The sequence below is a fragment of the Ruditapes philippinarum genome, unplaced genomic scaffold, assembly GCF_026571515.1.
Source record: "Ruditapes philippinarum isolate M1 unplaced genomic scaffold, ASM2657151v2 ctg873_1_1_1_1, whole genome shotgun sequence".
Classification (NCBI taxonomy): domain Eukaryota; kingdom Metazoa; phylum Mollusca; class Bivalvia; order Venerida; family Veneridae; genus Ruditapes; species Ruditapes philippinarum.
In genome coordinates this window covers 163,033-186,467 of record NW_026857583.1, presented here as the reverse complement: position 1 = coordinate 186,467, position 23,435 = coordinate 163,033, and the positions used below count along the sequence as shown (strand labels likewise).

General features: G+C 31.0%; 3 protein-coding genes across 3 annotated transcripts in view; all 3 read right to left on the bottom strand.

The window, feature by feature from the left end:
• Nucleotides 1–23,435, bottom strand: part of LOC132750239 (potassium voltage-gated channel protein Shaw-like) — a 101,410-nt gene that overhangs the window by 8,216 nt on the left and 69,759 nt on the right. The window contains exon 2 of the mRNA XM_060740182.1: nt 523–788. Coding sequence (XP_060596165.1) covers nt 523–788 — 266 coding nt within the window. The remainder of the gene's footprint in view (nt 1–522; nt 789–23,435) is intronic.
• Nucleotides 4,994–11,191, bottom strand: LOC132750243 (potassium voltage-gated channel protein egl-36-like). The gene is made up of 4 exons (XM_060740187.1): nt 11,186–11,191; nt 8,579–9,719; nt 8,165–8,216; nt 4,994–7,284 (listed from the first exon to the last, which is right to left on the bottom strand). The coding sequence occupies exons 1-4, from the start codon at nt 11,189–11,191 to the stop codon at nt 7,212–7,214; spliced, it is 1,272 nt and encodes a 423-aa protein (XP_060596170.1). The 3' UTR covers nt 4,994–7,211.
• Nucleotides 18,668–20,357, bottom strand: LOC132750242 (potassium voltage-gated channel subfamily C member 2-like; the record flags this gene model as incomplete). Its single annotated transcript, XM_060740186.1, has 2 exons — nt 18,668–19,813; nt 20,085–20,357. Coding segments are annotated over 2 exons (1,419 nt in total), but the record flags the coding sequence as incomplete, so codon positions are not given.

Genomic DNA, 23,435 nt, shown 5'->3' with positions numbered 1-23,435 from the left:
AGCTCCATGATTATTTACATCTGTGTTAAACAACAGGTTTAGCGTCGAAATAATAAGAGTTACAAACCCTAATTTAGAATAATATGGTTTTCTTCAGCCTGTTTACATATAACTTCACCGTGGCCGAGGGGTTTGCACGCTCGCTTAGAAATCAAAAGGTCAGGAGTTCAAATCCCAGTTTAAGGCACTCATTTTTTTTAAAAATTGTTTAAGTCAAATAAACATTGAATTGAATATCAGTGTTGCAATTAGTCTTGTAGCCAATTTACTACAGTTAAAACACTGGAAAGCATTGGTGGCACTATACAAAAACAAATTGGTTTATAATCTCACAACCTTCACCTTTCTGACATTCTGAGACCCAAACAAATTCAGCGCCTTCTGTGCTTTGATTATACTTGAATGTCAGTTAATTAATATGTTCTTTAATCTTTAAGAAAGAATCGACAAACTATTATATGTACATATCATATACATATTATCATATTTCTATTTCTTTATTCAAATTAATCATCAACTCACCATAGCAGCTCTGGAAGTGCGAGGATATTCTAGAATCAACCATATTTTAGTTCTGTATTTCTCCCAGCCATGTAGACAAGACGTATCAACAGACATCTGCTGTTTGAGAATACTTCGATTAAACGAGTCTAGAATACGTTTATTTTCGATGTAAGAACGGTAATTTCTCCAGCAACATGATTTAATGTGGTTCTCGGTTATCTGCCAGTAGTCCAGTTCTCGTTTAACTACAGCACCACAAACCTCGAGAGGAACGTGTAATTCACCTGCAAACATTAAATATGCCAATTATTTTCTTTCCAAATGTTTTTTTCTTATTATATCGCATTCTCGCGTGAAAAATATATAGCTGGTTCTCCATATTTATTATTGTTGCGGGACAAATAAAATTTATTGCCCTCCATTAAGGTTTTACATTTCGCCATTTTCACATTAAACAAACATTTGGATCAATATAGTTAAAAGCATGTACATAACCGACTTTACATGACTAACTTCACGATTATAATTAAGAAGTTCCATAATGAACATCTTCATAACTTCGACTTATCAATAAGCAGTAGTAAATTTAACAATATACCATAACAAGACCTTCCAACATGATAACATGGCAATACAACCCGAAACATCATTTCCTTCAAGATCAGAATATAATTGTTCAATGTACGATGAAGTTTTCGTTGTTTGGCAATAAAATGAAATTATTCATGTATATATATCGCAGTCTGAAACAAAATTTTTCTGCATGCATAAAAAGTGCACGCACGCACATGACCGCACTTTTTGCTACAATATCGATCTATCATAATAAAAATTTCATTGTAAACCGCTATCTGCTGTTCTTGTGACAGATATTTCGTTTATTCGATACTCTTTTCACCGTTCTGTTAAGTTCGCGTAGCATATATTGCAGCAACCTCTTCTAAATAAAAAAAAATGAAACCCGCAAGGCAAATCATTGCAACTTGATCTCCTATTAAACTAACAGCGTTCTGAAGTTTGCAAAACCGTTCTTGGTGTTCCAAAATTAATTTAATTAACAGGAGTGTGCTACAAAAGAAAAAGAATCATGCTTTTTAATTCACAATACGGTGCTATCTGACTTTATCAATTAAGAAAGGAAATGTAAATACAACCTTAACCTGCCGGAGCGTCGGTACCGTCTGACCAGGTTTTATGCTATTGTCTGACCACCTTGATTATTTTGTTTATATATATTTTTGTTTAAATTATGGAATACAACAGCCTTTCCTAATGTGATATTTTTAGTTAGGTCAGTTGTATCAGTAGTGGTGCCCTTTCATTTACATTTATTCTCAGTAACGTATAGAAAGTTTGTGAAGAATTGTTGTTGTTTGATAAAGGGTTTAACTGTTTGACTTTTATTTTTAGGATGATGCAGGCATTGAAACTGTTTATAATCAGCTGTTGAGCATCATTCTTTGAAGGACTAGCTTGTTATTTTTATTGTTATCAGGACACAAAAAGTTTTTCTTTTTGTGTGCTAATTATGAGCGGTCAGAGGTCTGCTAGAGGTGAGGATGGGTCTAAGTCACCGCTAAAAACACTTCCAGGTAAAGCGAAACAAGACGTGAAAGCAGCTGAAACAGAATAAAGGAGAGATTATCGGATCGTTTAACTGCGTATGAAAGACAAAGGGCTCATTTACAGGAGCGTTTGGAGCTGAAAATTCTTCGGAGGCAGCTGGAAGAAAGAAAAGCTTATGTAGGTAGCTAGTAAAATTTTTGCCCGAGTCTCAAATAGCAATGACAATGTTTCTGATATTGCAGGTAGTGTTAAGAGCCAAAAAAAAAGAGAAAGAACAGTCGTTTTTTTAGTAGTGACGCTCCAAAGAGATCTTCAGGTTAATCAGCAGAAGGTATGTTTTCTAACTATTGACGATTTTCAGAAAATGAACTAAGATAAAGGTCCAAAACACAAAGAGGAAAAACATTACGCTTAATCTGGAATTACTACTACAACATCAGATTCTGTAAAATATATGTACGCAAATTTAGATTTAGATTTTGCCAGAAAGGATATCACATTTAAGAACCTTGATTATAACCTGTTTATTGCAGGAGAAATAGATAACATTTAATCTTCTAAAATTAGCAAAAAAGAGAAACGGAATCGCTTGTATTTATTAAAGATAGCTCTTAGATTATTCCAATATTGAAAACTGGACAAGTTCATTTAAGAAACTCCGCAGATTAAAGGTTAGTTTTATTTTTAAAATCAACAGAACATACTTGAAATAAGGTATAAAACATTTATCAAATTTGAAAGACCTTTTTGTCTTATTTATTGTTATTGGGGTTACATCTGAATGTCACTACAGTGTCAATAAATAGTACTGTGAATTTCAATGAATAAATAACCTTCATTAGCAAAGACTAAAAGTAAACTTCTTTTGAATGAAACTTGCTACATCAGGCATTGTCTCAAGTTAAGATAATATTTGTCACTATTTGAGTATTATTAAGGAACATCGATATTATTTAGTACATTTCAAGACACAGCCTGACTACGTTTTATATACCTTAAATACCTTTTTACGACGCGGACTATTGCTATGAAAAACCGACCGGATGTAGTAATTTTTCGCGCATGCGCATTCTACGTAGGGCAAGAAATCATTGCCATACGTAGAAATGTAGTACAAGTTCATAGACAATTTTGAGTTGACAGTAAAAAGGAAATAAATCATACTTAGCAATCTTAATGCATGCGTTTTTATTTACTAGTTAATACATCCTATAAAGTGTTGAAATAAAACCAAATAAACTTAATTTCTTCCTGGTGCTTACAATTAATAGATCAAGAAGTAAACATTATATTGCTTTTCTTAATTTTTTTTTATAATTCTGTCAAAGAAGCATTGAAAGTTTACTTACCTTCGGTTATACTAAACATGTTCAAAATTACCTATACAACAGTTACAGAGTTTTATCAATAATATATTTCAAGATACAAATACTAAATAAAAACTAGAAAAATCACTTCACTTTATTTGTCATAGACAAAACACTTTGTACCTCCAACCCAAAAAAATATATAAACTATTCATTTCTCTTTATGAAACACTTGACCTGTAGACATAATACCTACAACACAACCTATAAATGGTGTGACTAACTCTTATAAGGTGGGGAATAAAATATTGAAGGTATCTATAGTTTAACTGGTATACACGGACAAAGAACTTTAACATGTTAGGAGATATCTTCTCTTTAAGGATATATTCTAAACATATAATAAGGAATCATTTGAATTTGAAATTTGATAAAATTCAACACTTGTAGCGTGATTAACTTTTATTTAGCAACACAGTTTATGTATCTACGCCATTTTATATACAAATCAAACGTGCACAACTCTAAAAGCATACTGTGTTTTCATCCTCAAAATTTTAAGGCAAAAGTGAATATCATAAATATGATATAACATTAAACATCACACAATATTGATAACTGATATTACAGAACGGCTGACTTCTATTAATTTGCAGTGTAAAAGCCTAGTGTTATAATAAAATTTGCAGAATAAAAGTCTTATGCCATACGTTTTCAAAAATACCCTAATATATCAAGACACCATAAGACAAAATTTTATCAGTTTTATATTTAGTAAATTGCGGTAGAAATTTATTTTTTCAAAAGATATTTATATAGATGATAGGTTAAGATTTTTGTACATTAAAATATACGACAAAATACACTTATCAGTTAATTTACAAAACATCGACAATAAAGAAACAGCAAACAAACAAAACTTCTCTGTATCTAAAGCTACATAATAATAGTTGCATAGTTTATTTCATTCATTTATAATTGCGTTGTTGAAGCTACTACGTGCAAAACTCGCCTAACATAATTATACAGATACAACCGACCTAACTTAATAAAATATTAAATAAACCTTTCCAACAACTGAAGTAGATATGATTTTTTTGGAGAAAAAAAGCACAATAGGGAAGTCATTATTAAATGATAATATATTTAGCTGTGAAAAAAATAAGACTTTTTTTATATACTGATAATGATATACATTTGTAGTTAACATTCATCAATGAATAATTGTAAATATCATGAAACTATTTTTGATATATTTCAGCAATTATGGATCTTTGTGAATGTTTAAATGGATATATTTCATCCCGTGTTAAACACGGTGGCGATCCCAAGTGATTTGTGATATCAGAAATGATACGGAGATAAATGACAAACCGGTATCACATAATATTATCCGCGTTAGTTCTATTATAAGATCAATTAAAAACTTTTTAAAACTGTGCAAATCGCACATTTTTCTTTTCCCCAGTACCATAGTTTCAATTTCAAAAACTCCCTGTTTTATTCAAACAATTAAACCGTGGTTTTGATACGATGCAAACTGTAAACAGTGATTTTATATGTCTTAAGAAATGAATTACTAAGGTAATATGAAACTTAAACCCGGAGCAGCAAAATGTAAAAACTGATTCACACAAAATCATTAAGTTTCGAGCTTCACTTAAAATTATAAACTGTACTGGTTCTGATCAGCGTGCTGAATATTAAATCTTAATTCAAAATGTTACACGCAAGTTAAGTAGGAAACAATTTACCTCAGAAATCACAAAATTGTCAAGGAGGACGGATAAATGTAATATTATGATATAAATCAAATCACCATTTTGACATCGCATCTTAACCAAATGTTTGAACAAGACAAGTCTTTTTGAAACTATGGAAATAAGAGTATGTCTTTGTTGTGTTATCCTTAGTGATGGTGTGCATGTCATGGCTTGTTTATTCTCATGTTGTAAATATTTGTACCATACATGTTGTTTAAAATGCCCATGTATATGTATTACGTAATTAATCTAATCTAAATCTGTTACCGGGGAAATATTTTTTTTTTTACCTTTTGCACTGCTTTAAAACGTTTTTTAATTGGATTTGAAAGAAGAGGACTAGCTTCGAAACTATTACCATGTAGCGCTTTGTTGATGTCATTCAACTCCGTATCATTTCTGGTGCCACAAGTCACGTGGTATTCCACCCTGTTGAATAAGGTAATATACAGCACATGTCAATGAGTTTAATTGATTCAATCATAGGTTCGATAATGCAACGGATAAATGATTGAGCAATTTCTTTTTTGCCAATAGAGACCAGATTTTAAAATAAAAGTTATAATAGATAGTTGCAGATAAATGATGGTGATAGAACCACTATGCAAGTATTTAAATATTGAGCAAGTTCTTTGAGTAGCTTGTGATCTTAAAATTTCATGTGCTGATCAATTATTTCAACTGTAAATGAGAATTGGGTGCAGAATAATTTCAAAAATGTAAAGTATTGATATTAGAATGGAAACATGTTAGTAATTCGGTAAAATTTACCGATAGTGAGAAATTAAGATATTAACGTTTGTACAGATCAGTATGCTAAACGGAAGCATGAAAATGTATTGTAAAATTGAGCGTTTACAAAGACAGCAATAATTTATTAATATAAGTTTAGAAAATAACATGTAAACATTTTGGAAGAGAAAATGGAAAAATGTTATCTTTATGTTGAATAAATAAAAGTATAGACAAAAAAGAGAAATGGCTGCAATACAGCACCTAATGTTTTCCCAGAAACCTAAAAACATATTTTCTTGTACATGAATGCGTTGTTACACGAAATTATCACAAAACAGTGCGGTGTTATTTTTGACTAAAAATCTAATTTTGTTTCTTTCATCAATATCAATCCGAATTCTTGATTCCCAAATTGAAAAAAATAATATATCCTCTCCGCATCTTACTTGCTTTTCGACTTGTTCAATATCTAAAAGCGTAATTTGTCTTTTTGACGTATTGTCAATAATTGAAACCTATAATATAAACCAAGACTATAAAAGACAAATGCTCCTTGAATTATTAAAAAGGCAGGAAAAAAGAGACCAGTAAAGCTTCAAATATAATGAAATAATGATAGAACTGTAGATTTGTTTTCGTAAAGGCGAGATCCGTTCTTGTAAATTAATGTTTAGATGTTTGAACAGACACATTACAAGGAAACCAAACATGTCAAGAATAAGTTTTATAAAAAATATGTTTTCTTCGATAAATACGAGTTAATAATTTCTGGAAGAATAGAGATCAAGGAAGTACATATAAAAGGAAAATAACGAAATTTAACCTTTCATGTTAGAAGGCAAAAAGGAATATGTTCCTTGAGTCAACATGACCAAATCACTCCAAGATACATTGTGTCAAAAAAGAGGTGAAAATACTTGAAACTATGGGGATGCCGATTAAATTATTATGTATATCATTGTGTAATTTAGTGTGACGTGAGATCGAATAACATCACAGGACTCTAAAATATTCTAAGCATTTGAACAATTTTTAATAAAGAAAAAAATCAAAATTACGGCTTAGTGATAAAGTAAAGTGTGTCAGTGTTTAATATAAACGTCCTTTGAACGAGAGCAGTGGTGTACAAACCAGTGCTATTTAAATATCAATTAGTGCTCTGTAAGAAACAAAATTCTAAATTTTCTTTTCTCCTGGTTATTCATCATTCTCTTCATTGAGCAACTTGTCCAAAAATAACAAGTTTATAGAAACGTTCACTGTAAAACTTTGCATACACCAACGATGGACATTGTATCCTTCAAATGATTGGACGTCCATATAAATTATGATAACATCATACAAAATGTGGGTGTCGTGAAATTCGTACTATTTTCATCCTTTTTTCTTGAAGGTCTACACACTTTTCTCTGTAAAATAACAAAAATATCAGCTATCATTTTAGTAAAGTGTTAGCAGATCAAAAATTCCATTGTCATGCTTTTTATTGGTGATAAAACTACACAGAATTAGTGCTGAGACGACATTAAATGTTTTAAACATAATTTCAAAATTAGGACAAAATGTTCTGGAAATTCAAAACCTCTACACTATTAACGTATGCATATTGAAAGTTCCGCTCCAAATTTATCATAGGAATAATGTTTTCGATTAAACTCATGCTATTTAAACGAACTAAAAATATAACGAATCATGTCAATCTAAGTGTGTTTAAAATGCCAGTTGAGTTCGGAAACAAATCTTGATGAAAATTCACATCTTATCATCTAATATCTTGAAAATCACAATTTACTTTTTATGAGAATCCGTTTGCAATATATTGTTTGTATCATCAAATAACTGTCTGTCCGTGTGGAAGTATTCATTTTTTTAATATTTCGAAGAAAGTCTTTATTGATAAAATTTAAGGTTTTTTTTTTCGAACCATAGAATCTTAATTAGAATCAACTAATAATGCTTGACTTCTTACCACATTATCTCAGAAATTCTTAGCTTAGTCATGTAAATACGTTATAATGGTAAACAATTGAGCCGCGTCATGACAAAACCAACGTAATGCGTTTGCGACCAGCATGGATCCAGACCAGGCTGCGCATCCGCGCAGTCTGATCAGGATCCATGCTGTTCGCTTACAAACCCTATTACAAGTACAGAAACTGATAGCGAACAGCATGGATCCTGATCAGACTGCGCGGAGGCGCAGGCTGGTCTGGATCCATGCTGGTCGCAAACCCACTATGTTGGTTTTGTCGTGACGCGGCTCAATTCTCTTTTATAAACGGTACTCACATGCATAAACATAGCTGGGCAAGTTGAAAACTTGTTTTCTTCTTGTGACAATCTTAAGAACGGAAATAAAATCACCAAAATGTTAGAACAGAAATAACGCAATTTTTAAAAAGAAATTTAACACCAAGAATAAAGTAGAAAGCAAAAGACATAGCGTTGCGTTGGAAAATAAGTCGAAGAAAGGAAAAAATGCTCATAAAATTTGTCGAATTTAAAATAAACAGGTGCTTTGCGACATGCTAAGATGATACAATAGTTCAGGAATGAAAATAAAACAAGAAATTGAACAGAACTATGTGTCATTTACATAATCATCCCCTGCTTTAAGCTGTATTTGGTTTAATACATTGATAAAAAATTATGCAACATGTCTATAAACCAATGTGATAATAAGAGCGCATATAGAGAACAAACCTGAGTGAGAAATCCCATCATCAGAAAAGGCTTTCACTGTACTTGTCTCATTATCCTCAAAATAAGCCACATCTCTATTTATATTGACCAGTTCATTCAAGGAGGACGCAGATTTATGCCTGATCGTAACGTCACAAGCCATAAAACCGTACCTGACATCCCCATTTTGACCGAATTTTCCGGTATTCACAGCCAATGTTGATCTTTCTGATTCATGTCGTAATCTTCGCTTAACGTACATGTCCTCACTTGGAATAAGAGAACCGTGTGACATACGCCTCATACTTTCAATACTTTTAGCATCATCATGATTGATTAGAAATAAATCTTTGTCAAGTCCTTCACTTGAGTTTCTACGTCCACCTCGTGATCTCACGTGAGTATAGAATAACGTAAAGTTGTTCGATATCACAGGAATAGTGAGCGCCACCATAAGCACACCACAAATGGCACACATGGTACCTACAATGTATCCCAGAGGTGTAGAGGGTGCAATATCTCCATATCCAACCGTTGTCATGGTTATTATCGCCCACCAAAATCCAAGTGGTATAGTCGAGAATTGCGTCCCTTGATTGAAGGCGTCTTCTCGTTCTGCATAGTAAATCATTGTGGCAAACACAAGCATTCCGATGAGAAGGAATATCAACAGCATCAGTAATTCCTGTATGCTTGCCTTCAAAGCATATACTAAAATTTGTAAAGCTTGGTAATGTTTGACAAGATGGAAAATTCGAAACATTCGAATGATCCGCAGAATAAACATAATTTCGAATATAACCCGTTCATTCATGTAGCAGAATTTAAAAGCATCTGTATTTAAAATGAGCTGCATGTATAGAGGTACCAATGCAAGAAGATCTATAATATTCATTGCATTACGTATAAATCGAAACTTGTCCGGTGAAAATATAAATCGAACGATTAATTCAGCTGTGAAAAATGTCGTACATATAATATCAAGAATGTTAAGTATTTCGTTTGGTTGCAAAACATAGTTGACCGTGATATTCTTTCCTTCACATTTTCCTGTCATATTTCCCGCCAATGTGACGTTGACTGGACGAAGATAAGGAAGTGTCTCCAAACAAAACCCCAAAATTGACAAAACCACAAAACTCAACGATATTATGCCAAATATCTGCAAAAAAGGGAATAAAATTGTTTACTTTGGGATAAATTATACTCAAATACCACTACCACTATGCAATGTATTTAAAAGTCTTTGTAACATTTATTATTTAAAGCGTTTAATTCTGCCAGAATGTAATTTATTTTTATTCTCGAAGTCTTACTTGATTGATTTAGGCAGACAAGATATATTATTCAGTATATAGGATATGGCTTAAGCTTGTTAGATATTTATACTTCTTAACAAGTTAGAAGAATCTTAGTTTGAATAAAGTTGTAAAATACTACAAAATCACTTTTATATTATACGATATAGTATATATAGTTATAGACGTTATCCGGAACTCGGCAAATACGGTTTTCCCCAGCTAATCCGTGGGTACAAACAAACTTTTACCGTTATAGTTTCACGGTGTACTAACCAGTCAACATGTTTAGCTTATTGTCAAAGCTATAACTGTAAAAGGTTGTTTGTACATACGGATTAGCTGGGAAAATCCAAAATATTCTTAATTCCGGAGTCTATTGTGACATAAATTTGTTTTGGTAAAATTGGATATTTAAAAGTAATTTGAAGAAAGCAATTATTCCTCTTACATATTCATAAAAATCTGGTAATCTACGAGGGTTGATTGATATGTAATGTGTATTGCGAAATAGCCCGATAAAGCTTTAAATGATTTTGTGGATGTTGATACGCCTGAATAGCTCTATTCAATACATTTCAATATAAACACGAGCCATAAGCTAAACAGTTTTAAACTAATTGCAATTTTAATAGAGCCAGTCGTTGAAAATGGTTGGGAAAGTGATTGAGAATGTTAAAAAATAGTGCTTATATAAAAGTTCGCACAAAACTCGGTTATTGGGAAAAGCAGTTTTTAACTGATTTGGCGGAAGATTTTGGGCGTGATAATATATCTGATCAGGTAGTTCGTAGGTGAAGATAGAAATTTCTGGCTGACACAGTGTCCATTAAAGATGAAGCAATTTCTGACCATCCCGTGACTGTAACAGGCAAGACAAAAGTCTCAAAAGTCAGGGAATAATTGAATGTGATGACAGATACACTATTCTTGATATTATCAAACCTGTTGGCATATCACTATTGTGGTTGAATTTGATTTAGAAGCGTATTTTGAAAGTACGAAAGATTTTGCAAGATGATACCCCATATATTGAGAGATTGCCAAAATACGGTTTACAAAACACGGTAGAAGTTATGTAGTTATAAAAAGGACCATGAGCACCAAGAAGGTGTTTAGTGCATATTCTCCTCCGGTGATGGTATAGCCAACCAAATTCTGGTGCCAAAAGACTAAAGTAGTACAGGTCGGTCAAACCAAGATGTTATACTAAAGAAAAACAGGAAATACTATCAGACACGACGTGCTGTCAGGATTAAGGCATGATCGTTTACTTAATGATTATACTCCATCTCATATACACCTGAGCTTATGAGCCAGACAAGGTTACCGCCATACTCTCCAGATTTAGCCTGATGCGATTTTTATTTGTTTGGGTCGTCAGACCAAACAAATAATGGTAGCGAAATTTCAGATTCTAATTGATTGAGGGGCAAATCAAAGATAGTATTTTCAGGTATATGGCTTAAGCTTGTTAGAATATTTTATACTATCTTACAAGTTAAGAAGAATCTTAGGTTTGAATAACGTTGTAAAATACCAAAATCAGCTATAGTATATATAGTTATAGACCGGAAACGTCGGGGTTTTCCCAGCTAATCCGTGGGTACAAACAAACTTTTACCGTTATAGTTTCAACGGTGTACTAACCAGTCAACATGTTTAGCTTATTGTCAAGAGCTATAACTGTAAAGGTTGTTTGTACATACGGATTAGCTGGGAAAATCCAAAATATTCTTAATTCCGGAGTCTATTGTGACATAAATTTGTTTTGGTAAAATTGGATATTTAAAAGTAATTTGAAGAAAAGCAATTATTCCTCTTACATATTCATAAAAATCTGGTAATCTACGAGGGTTGATTGATATGTAATGTGTATTGCAAAAATAGCCCGATAAAGCTTTAAATGATTTTGTGGATGTTGATACGCCTGAATAGCTCTATTCAATACATTTCAATATAAACACACGAGCCATAAGCTAAACAGTTTTAAACTAATTGGCAATTTTAATAGAGCCAGTCGTTGAAAAAATGGTTGGGAAAGTGATTGAGAAATGTTAAAAAATGGTGCTTATATAAAAGTTCGCACAAAACTCGGTTATTGGGAAAAGCAGTTTTTAACTGATTTGGGGAAGTTTTTGGGCGTGATAATATATCTGATCAGGTAGTTCGTAGGTGAAGATAGAAAATTTCTGGCTGACACAGTGTCCATTAAAGATGAAGCAATTTCTGACCATCCCGTGACTGTAACAGGCAAGACAAAAGTCTCAAAAGTCAGGGAATAATTGAATGTGATGACAGATACACTATTCTTGATATTATCAAAACCTGTTGGCATATCACTATTGTGGTTGAATTTAATTTAGAAGCGTATTTTGAAAGTCGACGAAAGATTTTGCAAGATGATACCCCATATATTGAGAGATTGCCAAAAATATCGGTTTACAAAAACACGGTAGTAAGTTATGTAGTTAATAAAAGGAAACCCATGAGCAGCCAAGAAGGTGTTTAGTGCATATTCTCCTCCGGTGATGGAATAGCGCAACCAAATTCTGGTGCCAAAAGGACTAAAGTAGTACAGGTCGGTCAAACCAAGATGTTTATACTAAAGAAAAAACAGGAAATACTATCAGACACGACGTGCTGTCCAGATTAGGCGATCGTTTACTTGCTGTCTCGTTTTGATTGTTACGGCATTGATATGATTTTGGCTGTTTACTTTGGTCTAATGATTTTATAAATACTCCATCTCATATACACCTGAGCTTATGAGCCAGACAAGGTTACCGTCATACTCTCCAGATTTAGCCTGATGCGATTTTTTATATCTAGTTGATATTTTTTTTTTTTTTTTTTTTTTTTTTCTAGTCGTTGATGCGACCAGAAGGCTCAGTCATCAGTCAGTGTCTCAGAGGTTTACCTAAAGCATTGACGTATTTAATAAATAGACCCAGAGATAAAAATATTTTATTTCAAACCGGAGAGAATATTTTAAAGAGATGTAATGTTCATTTGACTGTTTGAATCAATTGCATTTGATATATCGCATATACAAAATCAACCCTCGTAGTATCATTAAAAATGCACTTAAAAATCACAAACAATTAATGTGTTAATACCTAAAAGCTAATTTGCGTAATATAAAGTAATATAATATATTTCTATACTAAACACATATCAATTTTGTGATATAAATTATCATAATGTTTACACTGATCCATATGCTGCAGTACCGTTATTTTCTTACATTGAACATTTGTTTTGACATATCTGTTATGGACATAAATCGAGTTTTTGAAAATAAATCTGTTACCGAACATAGATGAAATTAAAATAGATAAACTGTTTTTAAAGGATGGTACAAATCATGCTTACAAAAGCCGCTCTTGAGGTACGGGGGTATTCTAGTATCAACCACATTTTTGTTCTATATTTTTCCCAACCTGCCAATGTGCTATAATCTATCGGTTTGAACTGATTTATGAGGACACTGTGGTTAAAAGCCTCAAGAATGCGCTGGTTCTCGATATAAATACGGTAATTCCTCCAGCAACATGACTTTATATGATCCTCTGTAATCTGCCAATAGTCAAGCTCTCTTTTAACTACAGCTCCGCATACCTCTAGAGGTACGTGTAGCTCTCCTGAAACAACAAATACTGTTTTATAGCTACATGCTTTTGATTGTATTATACCATTATTGATGTGAAATTCTACACGGAAGGATTTTAAAGCGTGTGTGCAAGAAAGTGTGCTTCCCATTTGCTTTGTTTAAAAACAGACAGTCCAGAAATTTTGTAAAGAGAACATAAATAGCTGGATCAAGGAAAGATATTATGAAATGAAAATTCAGAAAATGAAGAGTACTTAAACGATCAAATTTCAACAATTCTGAAATGATTCCATTTAAGGAACAAAATAATTATCTAGAAAGGTAGGGTGTGCAACATCTTGGGATCTATTTCTGATGTGAAATTAAAGCATTTAATAAGCTTATTTAAGGGGTGTGTCTTTTATCGTGCATAGTGCTAATAAATCTAAAATGATTTTATCTTTGGAGTTATTTGATTTGCTTCAGTCATGAATTATATAAAACTATGAATGTGAATGAAACTTACCGAGAAGCCATACACGAATTATTTTATATCATGATTATAAAATAACATCTTTAGCCCATCGTCAAAAATGTTCATCCAGTGCTGCATATATTAGTAAAGCAACGTTATTTGAACAATTCGCAAGAAAATAAGAAAATAATCCGAAAACGCTTCGATGTAAGTACTATATAAACATAAATCAAAATCATATTAGTAAATTTTGATGATATGAAAGTACCTTAATTTATATGTTATAAATCCGCATAGACAAAAATACATTCAAACTTTTAACTTGAAGATAGTATCAATTTATTCTTAACAGAACAATGGATATACTCATAAACTTGACACAAATAAGAAATGAAAAATTCAATCAATTAATAATTAAAAGTTTTAAGTTTTGAATCAATTAAGAATTACATTTATTCATTTTAAGAAACAGATTCAATATCATAATTATTTAAAAAAAATCTATAACGAAATTCTTTTTTTTTTTGCACTTTTATCTGCTCAAATAAGATATTCAATTTTAATATGAACTATTATTCCGTTTCCTTATTATGCATAAGTAATTAACATGGTCAAGATATATGGCAACTACAAAACAAGAGCAAGTAAGCTAGTGTAAATGACAAGCTAAAATATAACTTAATATTTCAGTCAAAAGATAAATAAAAAATAAGTTCGCTTTATGCAGATTGAAAAGAAGTTTGATTTAGGTAATGCCCCAGTGAAGAGAATCTGTAATTTTCTCTTTTTATATGCTTGCTACATCCGAACACATCAACTGCCAAACAGACCGAATGGTACAAAGGGTACATTACCTAAATGATTGTGCAGCCTCCAGGGTTTTGTAAGCAACCAGCATGCCCGATCGCAATACTTTACATGCAGGGAAATACTACTAAGGGTTCAACAATCGTTCCATGTTTACAACAAGAAACGTCTGTACCATATCAGTAAAATATAGGATAAAACATAAATTATATTTCATAACGAGTCATCAATATATACACAAAAGATCTTAAAATAAGAATGTAAACACACCTCTCTTATTCAAAATGTATAAACAATATTTCAGCAAAGTTAACAAATAAATCATCAATTGTCTACAAACGAAATGTTTTCCTAAAATACAAATAGGACTATTTGGTTTATTAATTCTAAAAGATCTTAGTTCAGAGCATAGATCATGATAACACATTTCACTAGAAATTGACGAAAGAAAATCACCTGGTATCAAGCTGGTCCTAAATACATGTTTTTACAAAAACAATTGCTTATTATCAATCATTCAACAAATATATTTCTTTTTTAAAGTATTTTGCCTCGTATGTTTAAAAACACGAAGAGCTATTTATACACATCTTTTGGCAAATATCCTAATTGTTGAACCTATAGCTATATAAGGTATATGACACTCAATTACTAATAACCAATTATAAACATGTATATATAAACATACCTCTTAAATTATGCAAAAAGTTTTAAATGGAAAGAAGTGAATAACAACAACAACTGAAATGTGTAAACTTGCATTTATTAGAACAAAGCAAATTTCCAAAAAGCAATCAGTGCTACAAAGAAAAAAGTATAATCTTCGTTTTTCAAACAACATTTTTTTTCTTAACAATTTCTTGAACATTTAACAACAACACAATTAAATATGAGGTATACACGGCAAGCCATTTTAATTCAATTTAAAAACAGATATATTTCGAGAAATGTTGCAATATTTGAACTTAATTCGCATAATGTTAAACTAAAAGCAGGATATTTAATAATGTTGCTAATGAATGCAAAATAATTGATAAAATCTTTTTTAAATACATGTCGATAATTTTCTTAATACAGTCGTTATTAAAGACATTTTTATTAAAAAAGAATTAAAATAAATGCAATATTATTTAACAAAAATGCACACAACATGAGGTAGTCGTTAGCTCTAATATAAGCCAAAAATGTCTTCAATGGAAGCGCATAGATTAAAATATTTAACACCATAAAAGCAAACGTGCATGGAAAAATGTAAAAACAACAGTATCAATCAAAGTGGATAAATTGTAATATTTCATGTCAAAATCGCCAAAATCTGAAACAATATTGTTTGTCTGCCAATTAAACAATAAATCTGAAATTCCAATTTAATCCTTAGTTTGTGTATCATATAAAAATTTAGAGAAATTCTGCAAACAATTAAACACTGTAAGTCTAGTTTTGTTTGTTTGAATGTTTACATAATAATAACGAACAAAATGAAAACAAGGTTCGAGTTTCTTTAAGTAAAGAGAGCATTAATGGCAAAAAAGTAAAAAAAATCGATAAAATTGAAATTTTAGAAAATATTTTGACAACAAAGGGAACCCGTATTACATCAATGGTGTCTCATTTTGTAGAACAAATGGTAAACAATTTGTGCAAAATCACTTCAAAACAATATGTTACTAGTTTGAAGAAACCCACCTCTTGTTCCTTTATTGAAATAATGAATTTATGTAAGTCAAATGTTCTTTATTTGAGGTATTTGTATCTATATAATTAAGAAAAAATAGATTCATAAATAGATCTGAAGTTTCTTTACATTGATATTCCTACCTATTTGACAACGAAAATTGAGTTTATAAATAATTTGTTATTATAATTATTCACTGTGAGATGTTGAATTATATGAGAAATAAGGCATTTGGAAGTAAAAACACTTCATTAAAATACATCAATAGTAAATTTTAGACTTCAGTCGATGTATAATGCTTCATAAATGAGCTTAAGAAATAATTCTAAATGCAAAGCCTGTTATCAAATGATTATTATTACAATACGTTTGTAAATATATGCACATAGGTTATTTTTCTTTAAAAATTGGTTATCCAAATCGTTGAAACTCCTTTAATATTATTTAGTGTGTATTTTCAATGGCATATTGTCTTCTTAAATATTATGTTTCATAAAGGTATCTAAGTTTGAATCCATATGGTCGAAACTACAACAAAAAAAGAAGCGAGAAGAAATCAAATACACATTTTGGTGTACATCTATTTACATCTGATGTAATTGCAGGGTTAGATGATTTGGTTTGTAACTGTAGTACACCACCTCAAAACATGACCATCCAAAGTTCAAACAGGAGAGTCTGCAAAACAAAGAAATTTATAAAACTGTTATACGGAGAAGAAAATACATTAATAATCATGGACATACAACTTGAACTTTTGTTTTTTGTACAAAAATGCTTGTTAGTATGAAACAGAAAAGGTTGAACAACATGTAGTAGAGGAAAACTTATCTATAAACTAAAGTATATAAAAATATGTTTTATGTCATTGTGATGTAAACCGCAATCATCAATGTAAAAATCACACAGTAGTAGGCAAAACTAACTTCACATATCTTGGGAAAGTTCCTTTCGTTTGATATGCATCCATTTCAAAAATAGATATTGCATTAGTTCAGTAAACATGATTGTAGTTATTGTGAACAATAAAGAAATATTAAGAAATTAAAAAAAAACTATCATAAATGTATACGATATTAACACTTTAAGAGGAATTGAAACTATTTCTTTTGTTTATATTTAACAGATTGCATAATGTTTTGCATGTACAAACTATGCCTTGCCACTGTCCAATACAAGTATAATTCGACGGCTAGATACACTGAATGTGTATTATATTATGGCTAACCTTTGTTTATATTTTCAACTAATTTCTTTTTTGTCCTGGATATTTGTAAATATGAATTAATTTTCTTTTATTGTTTGATTTTCTTAAGATAATTTCTTCATTTCGTACGTAAACGATTTATTATGCTTATCCTATGTATTACATATCTAAGAACTAGATTAAAACTTTCTTGATGGACCACACAGTCATCCTTATCCAAGAGGTGTAAAGATATTTATTGATAGCACTGTTTTATTTTATGTTAAAATTTATCTGTAAAATGCTCACTAAGGCTGTAACTTTGAAAAAGTATAGGAAGTAAATCTTGGATTAAAGATGAACATTCATGTTATAAACGGTTACGTTTTAGCAAATATTGAAATAAACAAAGTTGTACGAGTATCACGTGACAGGAAATGATTCAGCTATCAACAAAGTAAGTACGATCCTTAACACTATCACTATATGTATGGGGATTAAAAATATTCACAAATCAAAATAATCACTTTAAATATACCCGCATTTAATACAACAAATACATTTTCATAACAACCATTCATTATCATACATTACGCCAAACACATTAAAGTACATAAAGCTACCATAGCCCTTTTCTACCAATCAGTTCTTTTTTGCGACTCTAGGAATAACTCTAATCTATTATAATGTACCTTAATAAATTATTTTCCTAAGTTCTTCTCTTCTCTCTTAATGTATACAGGATGTCTAAATGTTTCTTTTAATCGTCATAGCTGTCGTCTTGTTAATTGTTTCTTGAAATATATTTATTAATTGTTTGTTCTTGAAATATATTTATTTTAAATTAATTGCATACATTCAATTTTTGTTTTGATATGAAGGTTTTACTAAAGTTACATCAAGTTTTAGATAATATTAAATTAAATTTTGCTCTGTATATTTTCGTTGTACAAAACGACAATCTGTTAAACGCTTACAACATAATAATGTATATCTTTAAATTTAACATTTCTTTTTTAAATGTTTAATGTATCACAGAGAGACTAGATAAAATTACCTTTACGTAGTAATATATGGCTACATACCTGAGTATATCACACCATCATCCGAATACGCTTTTATGAAGCCAGAATTGGCGGTGTAGTATGCAACTTCCTCATCTTTCTTGCTGATATCTATCATAGATGAGGACAGTTTTAGTTTGTCATCTGCAGCATCAGTTATCAAACCATAACGTACATCACCATTGTACCCGTACGTTTTAAATCTGTTCTGATTTACGGCTAGTGTTGCCATGTCAGAGACTTTTCTCTTACGTGAGAAATGCACTTCGTTCAAAATTGAACCATTTGATGTTCTCTTTACAGATTTGTAACTTTTAACATCGTCGTCATTAGTTAAAAACAAATTTTGGTCCAGGCCTTCGGATGACGACCTTCTGCCTCCACGTGACCTCACATGAGTATAAAACAGCGTAAAATTGTTCGATATTACAGGGATTGTTAATGCCACCATGAGCACCCCGCAAATTGAACAACAAGTTCCAACAACATAACCTAACGGTGTAGAGGGCGCAATATCTCCGTAACCAACCGTTGTCATAGTAATGATCGACCACCAAAATCCTATTGGAATAGTTGAAAATTGAGTTCCTTGGTTAAAAGCGTCTTCTCTCTCAGCATAATATATCATTGTGGCAAAAACAAGCATTCCAATAAGTAGGAAAATGAGGAGCATAAGTAGTTCCTGAATACTAGCTTTTATTGCATAGACTAAAATCTGCAAGGCCTGATAATGTTTTACAAGATGAAATATACGAAACATTCGTATGATTCGCAAAATAAACATGATCTCAAATATCAGTCGTTCATTCATATAGCAGAATTTAAACGCTTCTGTGTTGAGAATGACCTGCATGTAGAGCGGGACAAGTGCCAACATATCAATTATGTTCATGGCGCTACGGATAAACTTCAACTTGTTTGGTGAAAATATAAATCGAACAATTAATTCAGCTGTGAAAAATGTCGTACAGATAACGTCAAGTATATTCAAGACCTCATTAGGTTTTAAAACGTAATTGACAGTTATGTTTTTGCTTTCGCATCTTCCAGTTGAATTGGCATCGAGTGACACGTTTACAGGACGAAGGTCTGGTAGAGTTTCAAGGCAAAATCCAAGTATAGACAACACCACAAACATCAAGGAAATTATTCCAAATATCTGCAATATATGTATTCATTAAGACTAGATAATGAACTATATTATATCATCTAAATGCATTATTAAATAATTTTGAATACTCGTATATGTTTAATCATGTGAATATTAAATTTAGTAACCTAAAGATTAAAAAAGACATTTGTTAGTAAGAAAATATACTTTCCTAAAAATAGTTTTTTTCTGAAAAGCAGATTAAGTGAAGACACCTTACACATTAGAGGTCAGACTGATTACATAAACCTACATTACCAAGACTCAAACACATACTAACCAGAGCTGCCCTCGATGTCCTGGGATACTCGAGAAGAAGCCACATTTTTGTCCTGTACTTTTCCCACCCAGTAAGACTGTCTGTATCTATATTCTTCTGTTGATCTGACAAAACACTGTGATTAAACGCTTCCAAAATCCGCTGGTTTTCTATGTAAGTTCGGTAATTCCTCCAACAGCAAGACTTTATATGTGTTTCCAAGATTTGCCAATAGTCAAGCTCTCTCTTTACGACTGCCCCACACACCTCGAGAGGTACGTGTAGTTCTCCTAAAATTACATGCAATGTTTTAATTCAAAACGAACGAATAAAATATATTACAAAAGGTAGGGAGTGCGTGCGAGTGCCTTTTGCTTTATGCCAATTCAGCTTCTCTCAAACGGGAAACAATAGTTCTTTCAAAAGTGTCGTTTTTAACCAATAAGTACATATTATACTGATCTTTTACTCTAAGTGCTTTTCAAACAAAGGTGCAGTGTCGATCAATTTCAAGTGGCAGATAAAATGTGTTTATAAAAAGCTACAATAACTTTGAGTTCTCTTACATATTCTAGGTCACACTAAATCATGAATAAACTACAATGTAGCATCTTATATCATATGTGCATCTGTGCGAGCTCAACATCTTAAATATTGTTTTACAGAAAACAAAATTTCAATTAAATTTTCTGTCAAATTTCGACCTCCTATTAAATACAAATATATAAATGAACGCAAAACTTACCACAAATCCAAATAAAAAGAGCGAGTTTTCGGAAACGCAACGAGTATAGAGCTCACATCTGTCAAAGTCGGAAAAATGTTCGCCAAAATCTGAAATAAATCGCCATTTCCTTGACAACGCAAGATTTTCATTTTGTTTTAATACTAATACTTATTACCAATGTCTTATCGCATAAAATGTATTACTTGCATTTATATTGATAACATGTATCGGATCTCATATTGTTCAAGATTTCCTTTAATATTGTCTACACTTTTAACCGCACATCTTTACATATTTAATATATGTCTTAACGCACAAATTTTGTTTTAATAATGATTATACAACTGAGCGCACAGCATAACAAATATCTTTTATTGCTAACTACATGACACTATATCTAATTGGTTCTAATACTAACTATAAGCCTATTTTCACTACATTCCATTCATTTTTATACTGACTTTATGCTTGGCTTCACTTTATGTTTAATATAGTTTTTATACTGACTAAATGCTTTGGCATATGCATATTGTGTTTTGATATGAAATTAACAACACTCATTACCAAATAAGGAATTATATATTTCTAGACCATGGTTAATCTTAACGAGTTCTTTTAACAGTCACGCTTGATAAAAAAAGGATTAAATATTTACTTCTAGATATAAACATAGGACTGTAACAGAATATTAATCATTTTATGAACATCGTTTCAAAAGAATTAATCAACACTAAATAACTTCAAAATTATTCAATTCAGAATAAAAATCTTAAATAAAGTCTTTAGTATATTTTTTCTTTAAATACATCAAATAAAGGCATAAATAATTAATAAGGCATAAAAAGTGTTTAATTGATCCTAGAATAAAGGTGATTGTTTTTTCGTTTTGCATTAAGGAAATTTTATTAAGCTGTTCATTTCTTACGTACATTATTTTCTAATCTATTACAATCGAATTTCAGGCAAAATTGTTTCATAGTACATAGTACATGTAGTCAAAAGTGGACAATTTTCAATTATTTCACTATACATATCGAGGATGAAATAAGTAACACCCAGCACAGATTAATAAGAATTTTCTTAAAACTTCTAAAAATAAAACAGAGCAAGAGAATAAGGTAGGAAATTTGGAATACTTGAAGATATAGTTGATAGATGAGGGAGAATCCAGATCATTAACTACCACAAAGATTTTGCAGACAAGTTAGAGATCTAAGGGTTGACCTAATCTAACAGCGTCATGCATGTGGTCGCTGCGCGAGCATTCTAGGTATAGGATAACTAAAAAAACTGCTATAATTCTATAAAACAGGATCTTAAGGAAACCGTTTATTTGAATAGTTTTTTAAATATCTGCTTGCAAAATATAAGAACTTATAATGAAATCAGAAGTTCCAAACCAAGCTGCCGCACATGATTTTTTGTAATTTCTGACAACAATTAACGCGAGTAGCAATTGCAAGCTTGCTTATAGGTTTGTCGTGTAAACATTATTAAGAATACAGGGGTTTATATTGTATACTTTTTTATCATCTTTGTTTACGCTATTAAATTTCATTTATTATGTGAATGCTATCATACAAGTATGGTCGATACGCAAACCATACGTCTGTCTGAAACATGTAGAATAATAACAAGGTCTCCTTGATAAACATGACCTCGTTATGTATTTAAGATGCTAAGCAATTTTGTGCAAGGTCAGGATCGTGCGCAAGAAGATGCAGCAGGCTTTCACTCGTTCTACATTAAAGAGTGTAAAAGAACGACAAATGTGTGCAAGTTCACCAAACAATCATCTATCTAAAGTGGTATGTAAACACAAAGTTATCTTGTCATTGTAATATAATAAAATATTCTTTTACATAATTCGCTTATACTTATAATAAAATTAAAAAAACACATTGAAAATGTATGTTAGTTGATATAATATATGAGTATTTAAAAAAATAACAATATATTTTAAAATATAAAATAAAGTTATTTTACTTTAGTTATACCATTGCTTTTTGTTCATCTTAATTAAAAAGATGCTTTTTTAAACTAAGTATCTAAAGTTAATTTTTTATTCATGTACAAATTATTTAAAGTTAAACAATAATTCTGATTCTGACAAACTTTAGGCATTTACATTTAACATTATTATGCTCATCACACTGTGAATAAAACTATACTGTTACACTTAAACCAAATGATATAATCGTATCAATATTATCATTATCCAAGAAATATATTTGCGGAAATTGGACTAAAATCAATAGATATTGAAAGACCACGTTGTTAATTGTAAACGTCACCAATGTGCTGAAAGGACAAATATAAATTGTTGATATAACACAGCAATCATTATCCTTTAATTGTTTTGTGAATTAAACGGATATTCTTACCTTTTTAAAACAAACACATACTTTAACTAATGCTGTTTGAATACAATTTTAATATTGATTTTAATACGCCTATAACCTTTATTACCCTTTTTTATATTTTATAAATATTGATGTACATCGACAACTCAATTGCTTGAAACAGTTTCTTTTCCGAGATAATTGATTGGCAAATGATACCTTCAAATATACTGACTTAACATTGTTTTTCACTTGAGATGAAAAAGCAATATCTTGCGAATTAAATTAAACCACAACTCCGAA

Excerpts from the sequence above, each read along its gene's own strand:
- LOC132750243 (XM_060740187.1), bottom strand. Across the intron at positions 8,217-8,578 it reads TGATGGGATTTCTCACTCAG|ATTGTCACAAGAAGAAAACA; the intron begins GTTTGTTCTCTA and ends TCCGTTCTTAAG. Across the intron at positions 7,285-8,164 it reads GCCCAGCTATGTTTATGCAT|AGAAAAGTGTGTAGACCTTC; the intron begins GTGAGTACCGTT and ends GTTATTTTACAG.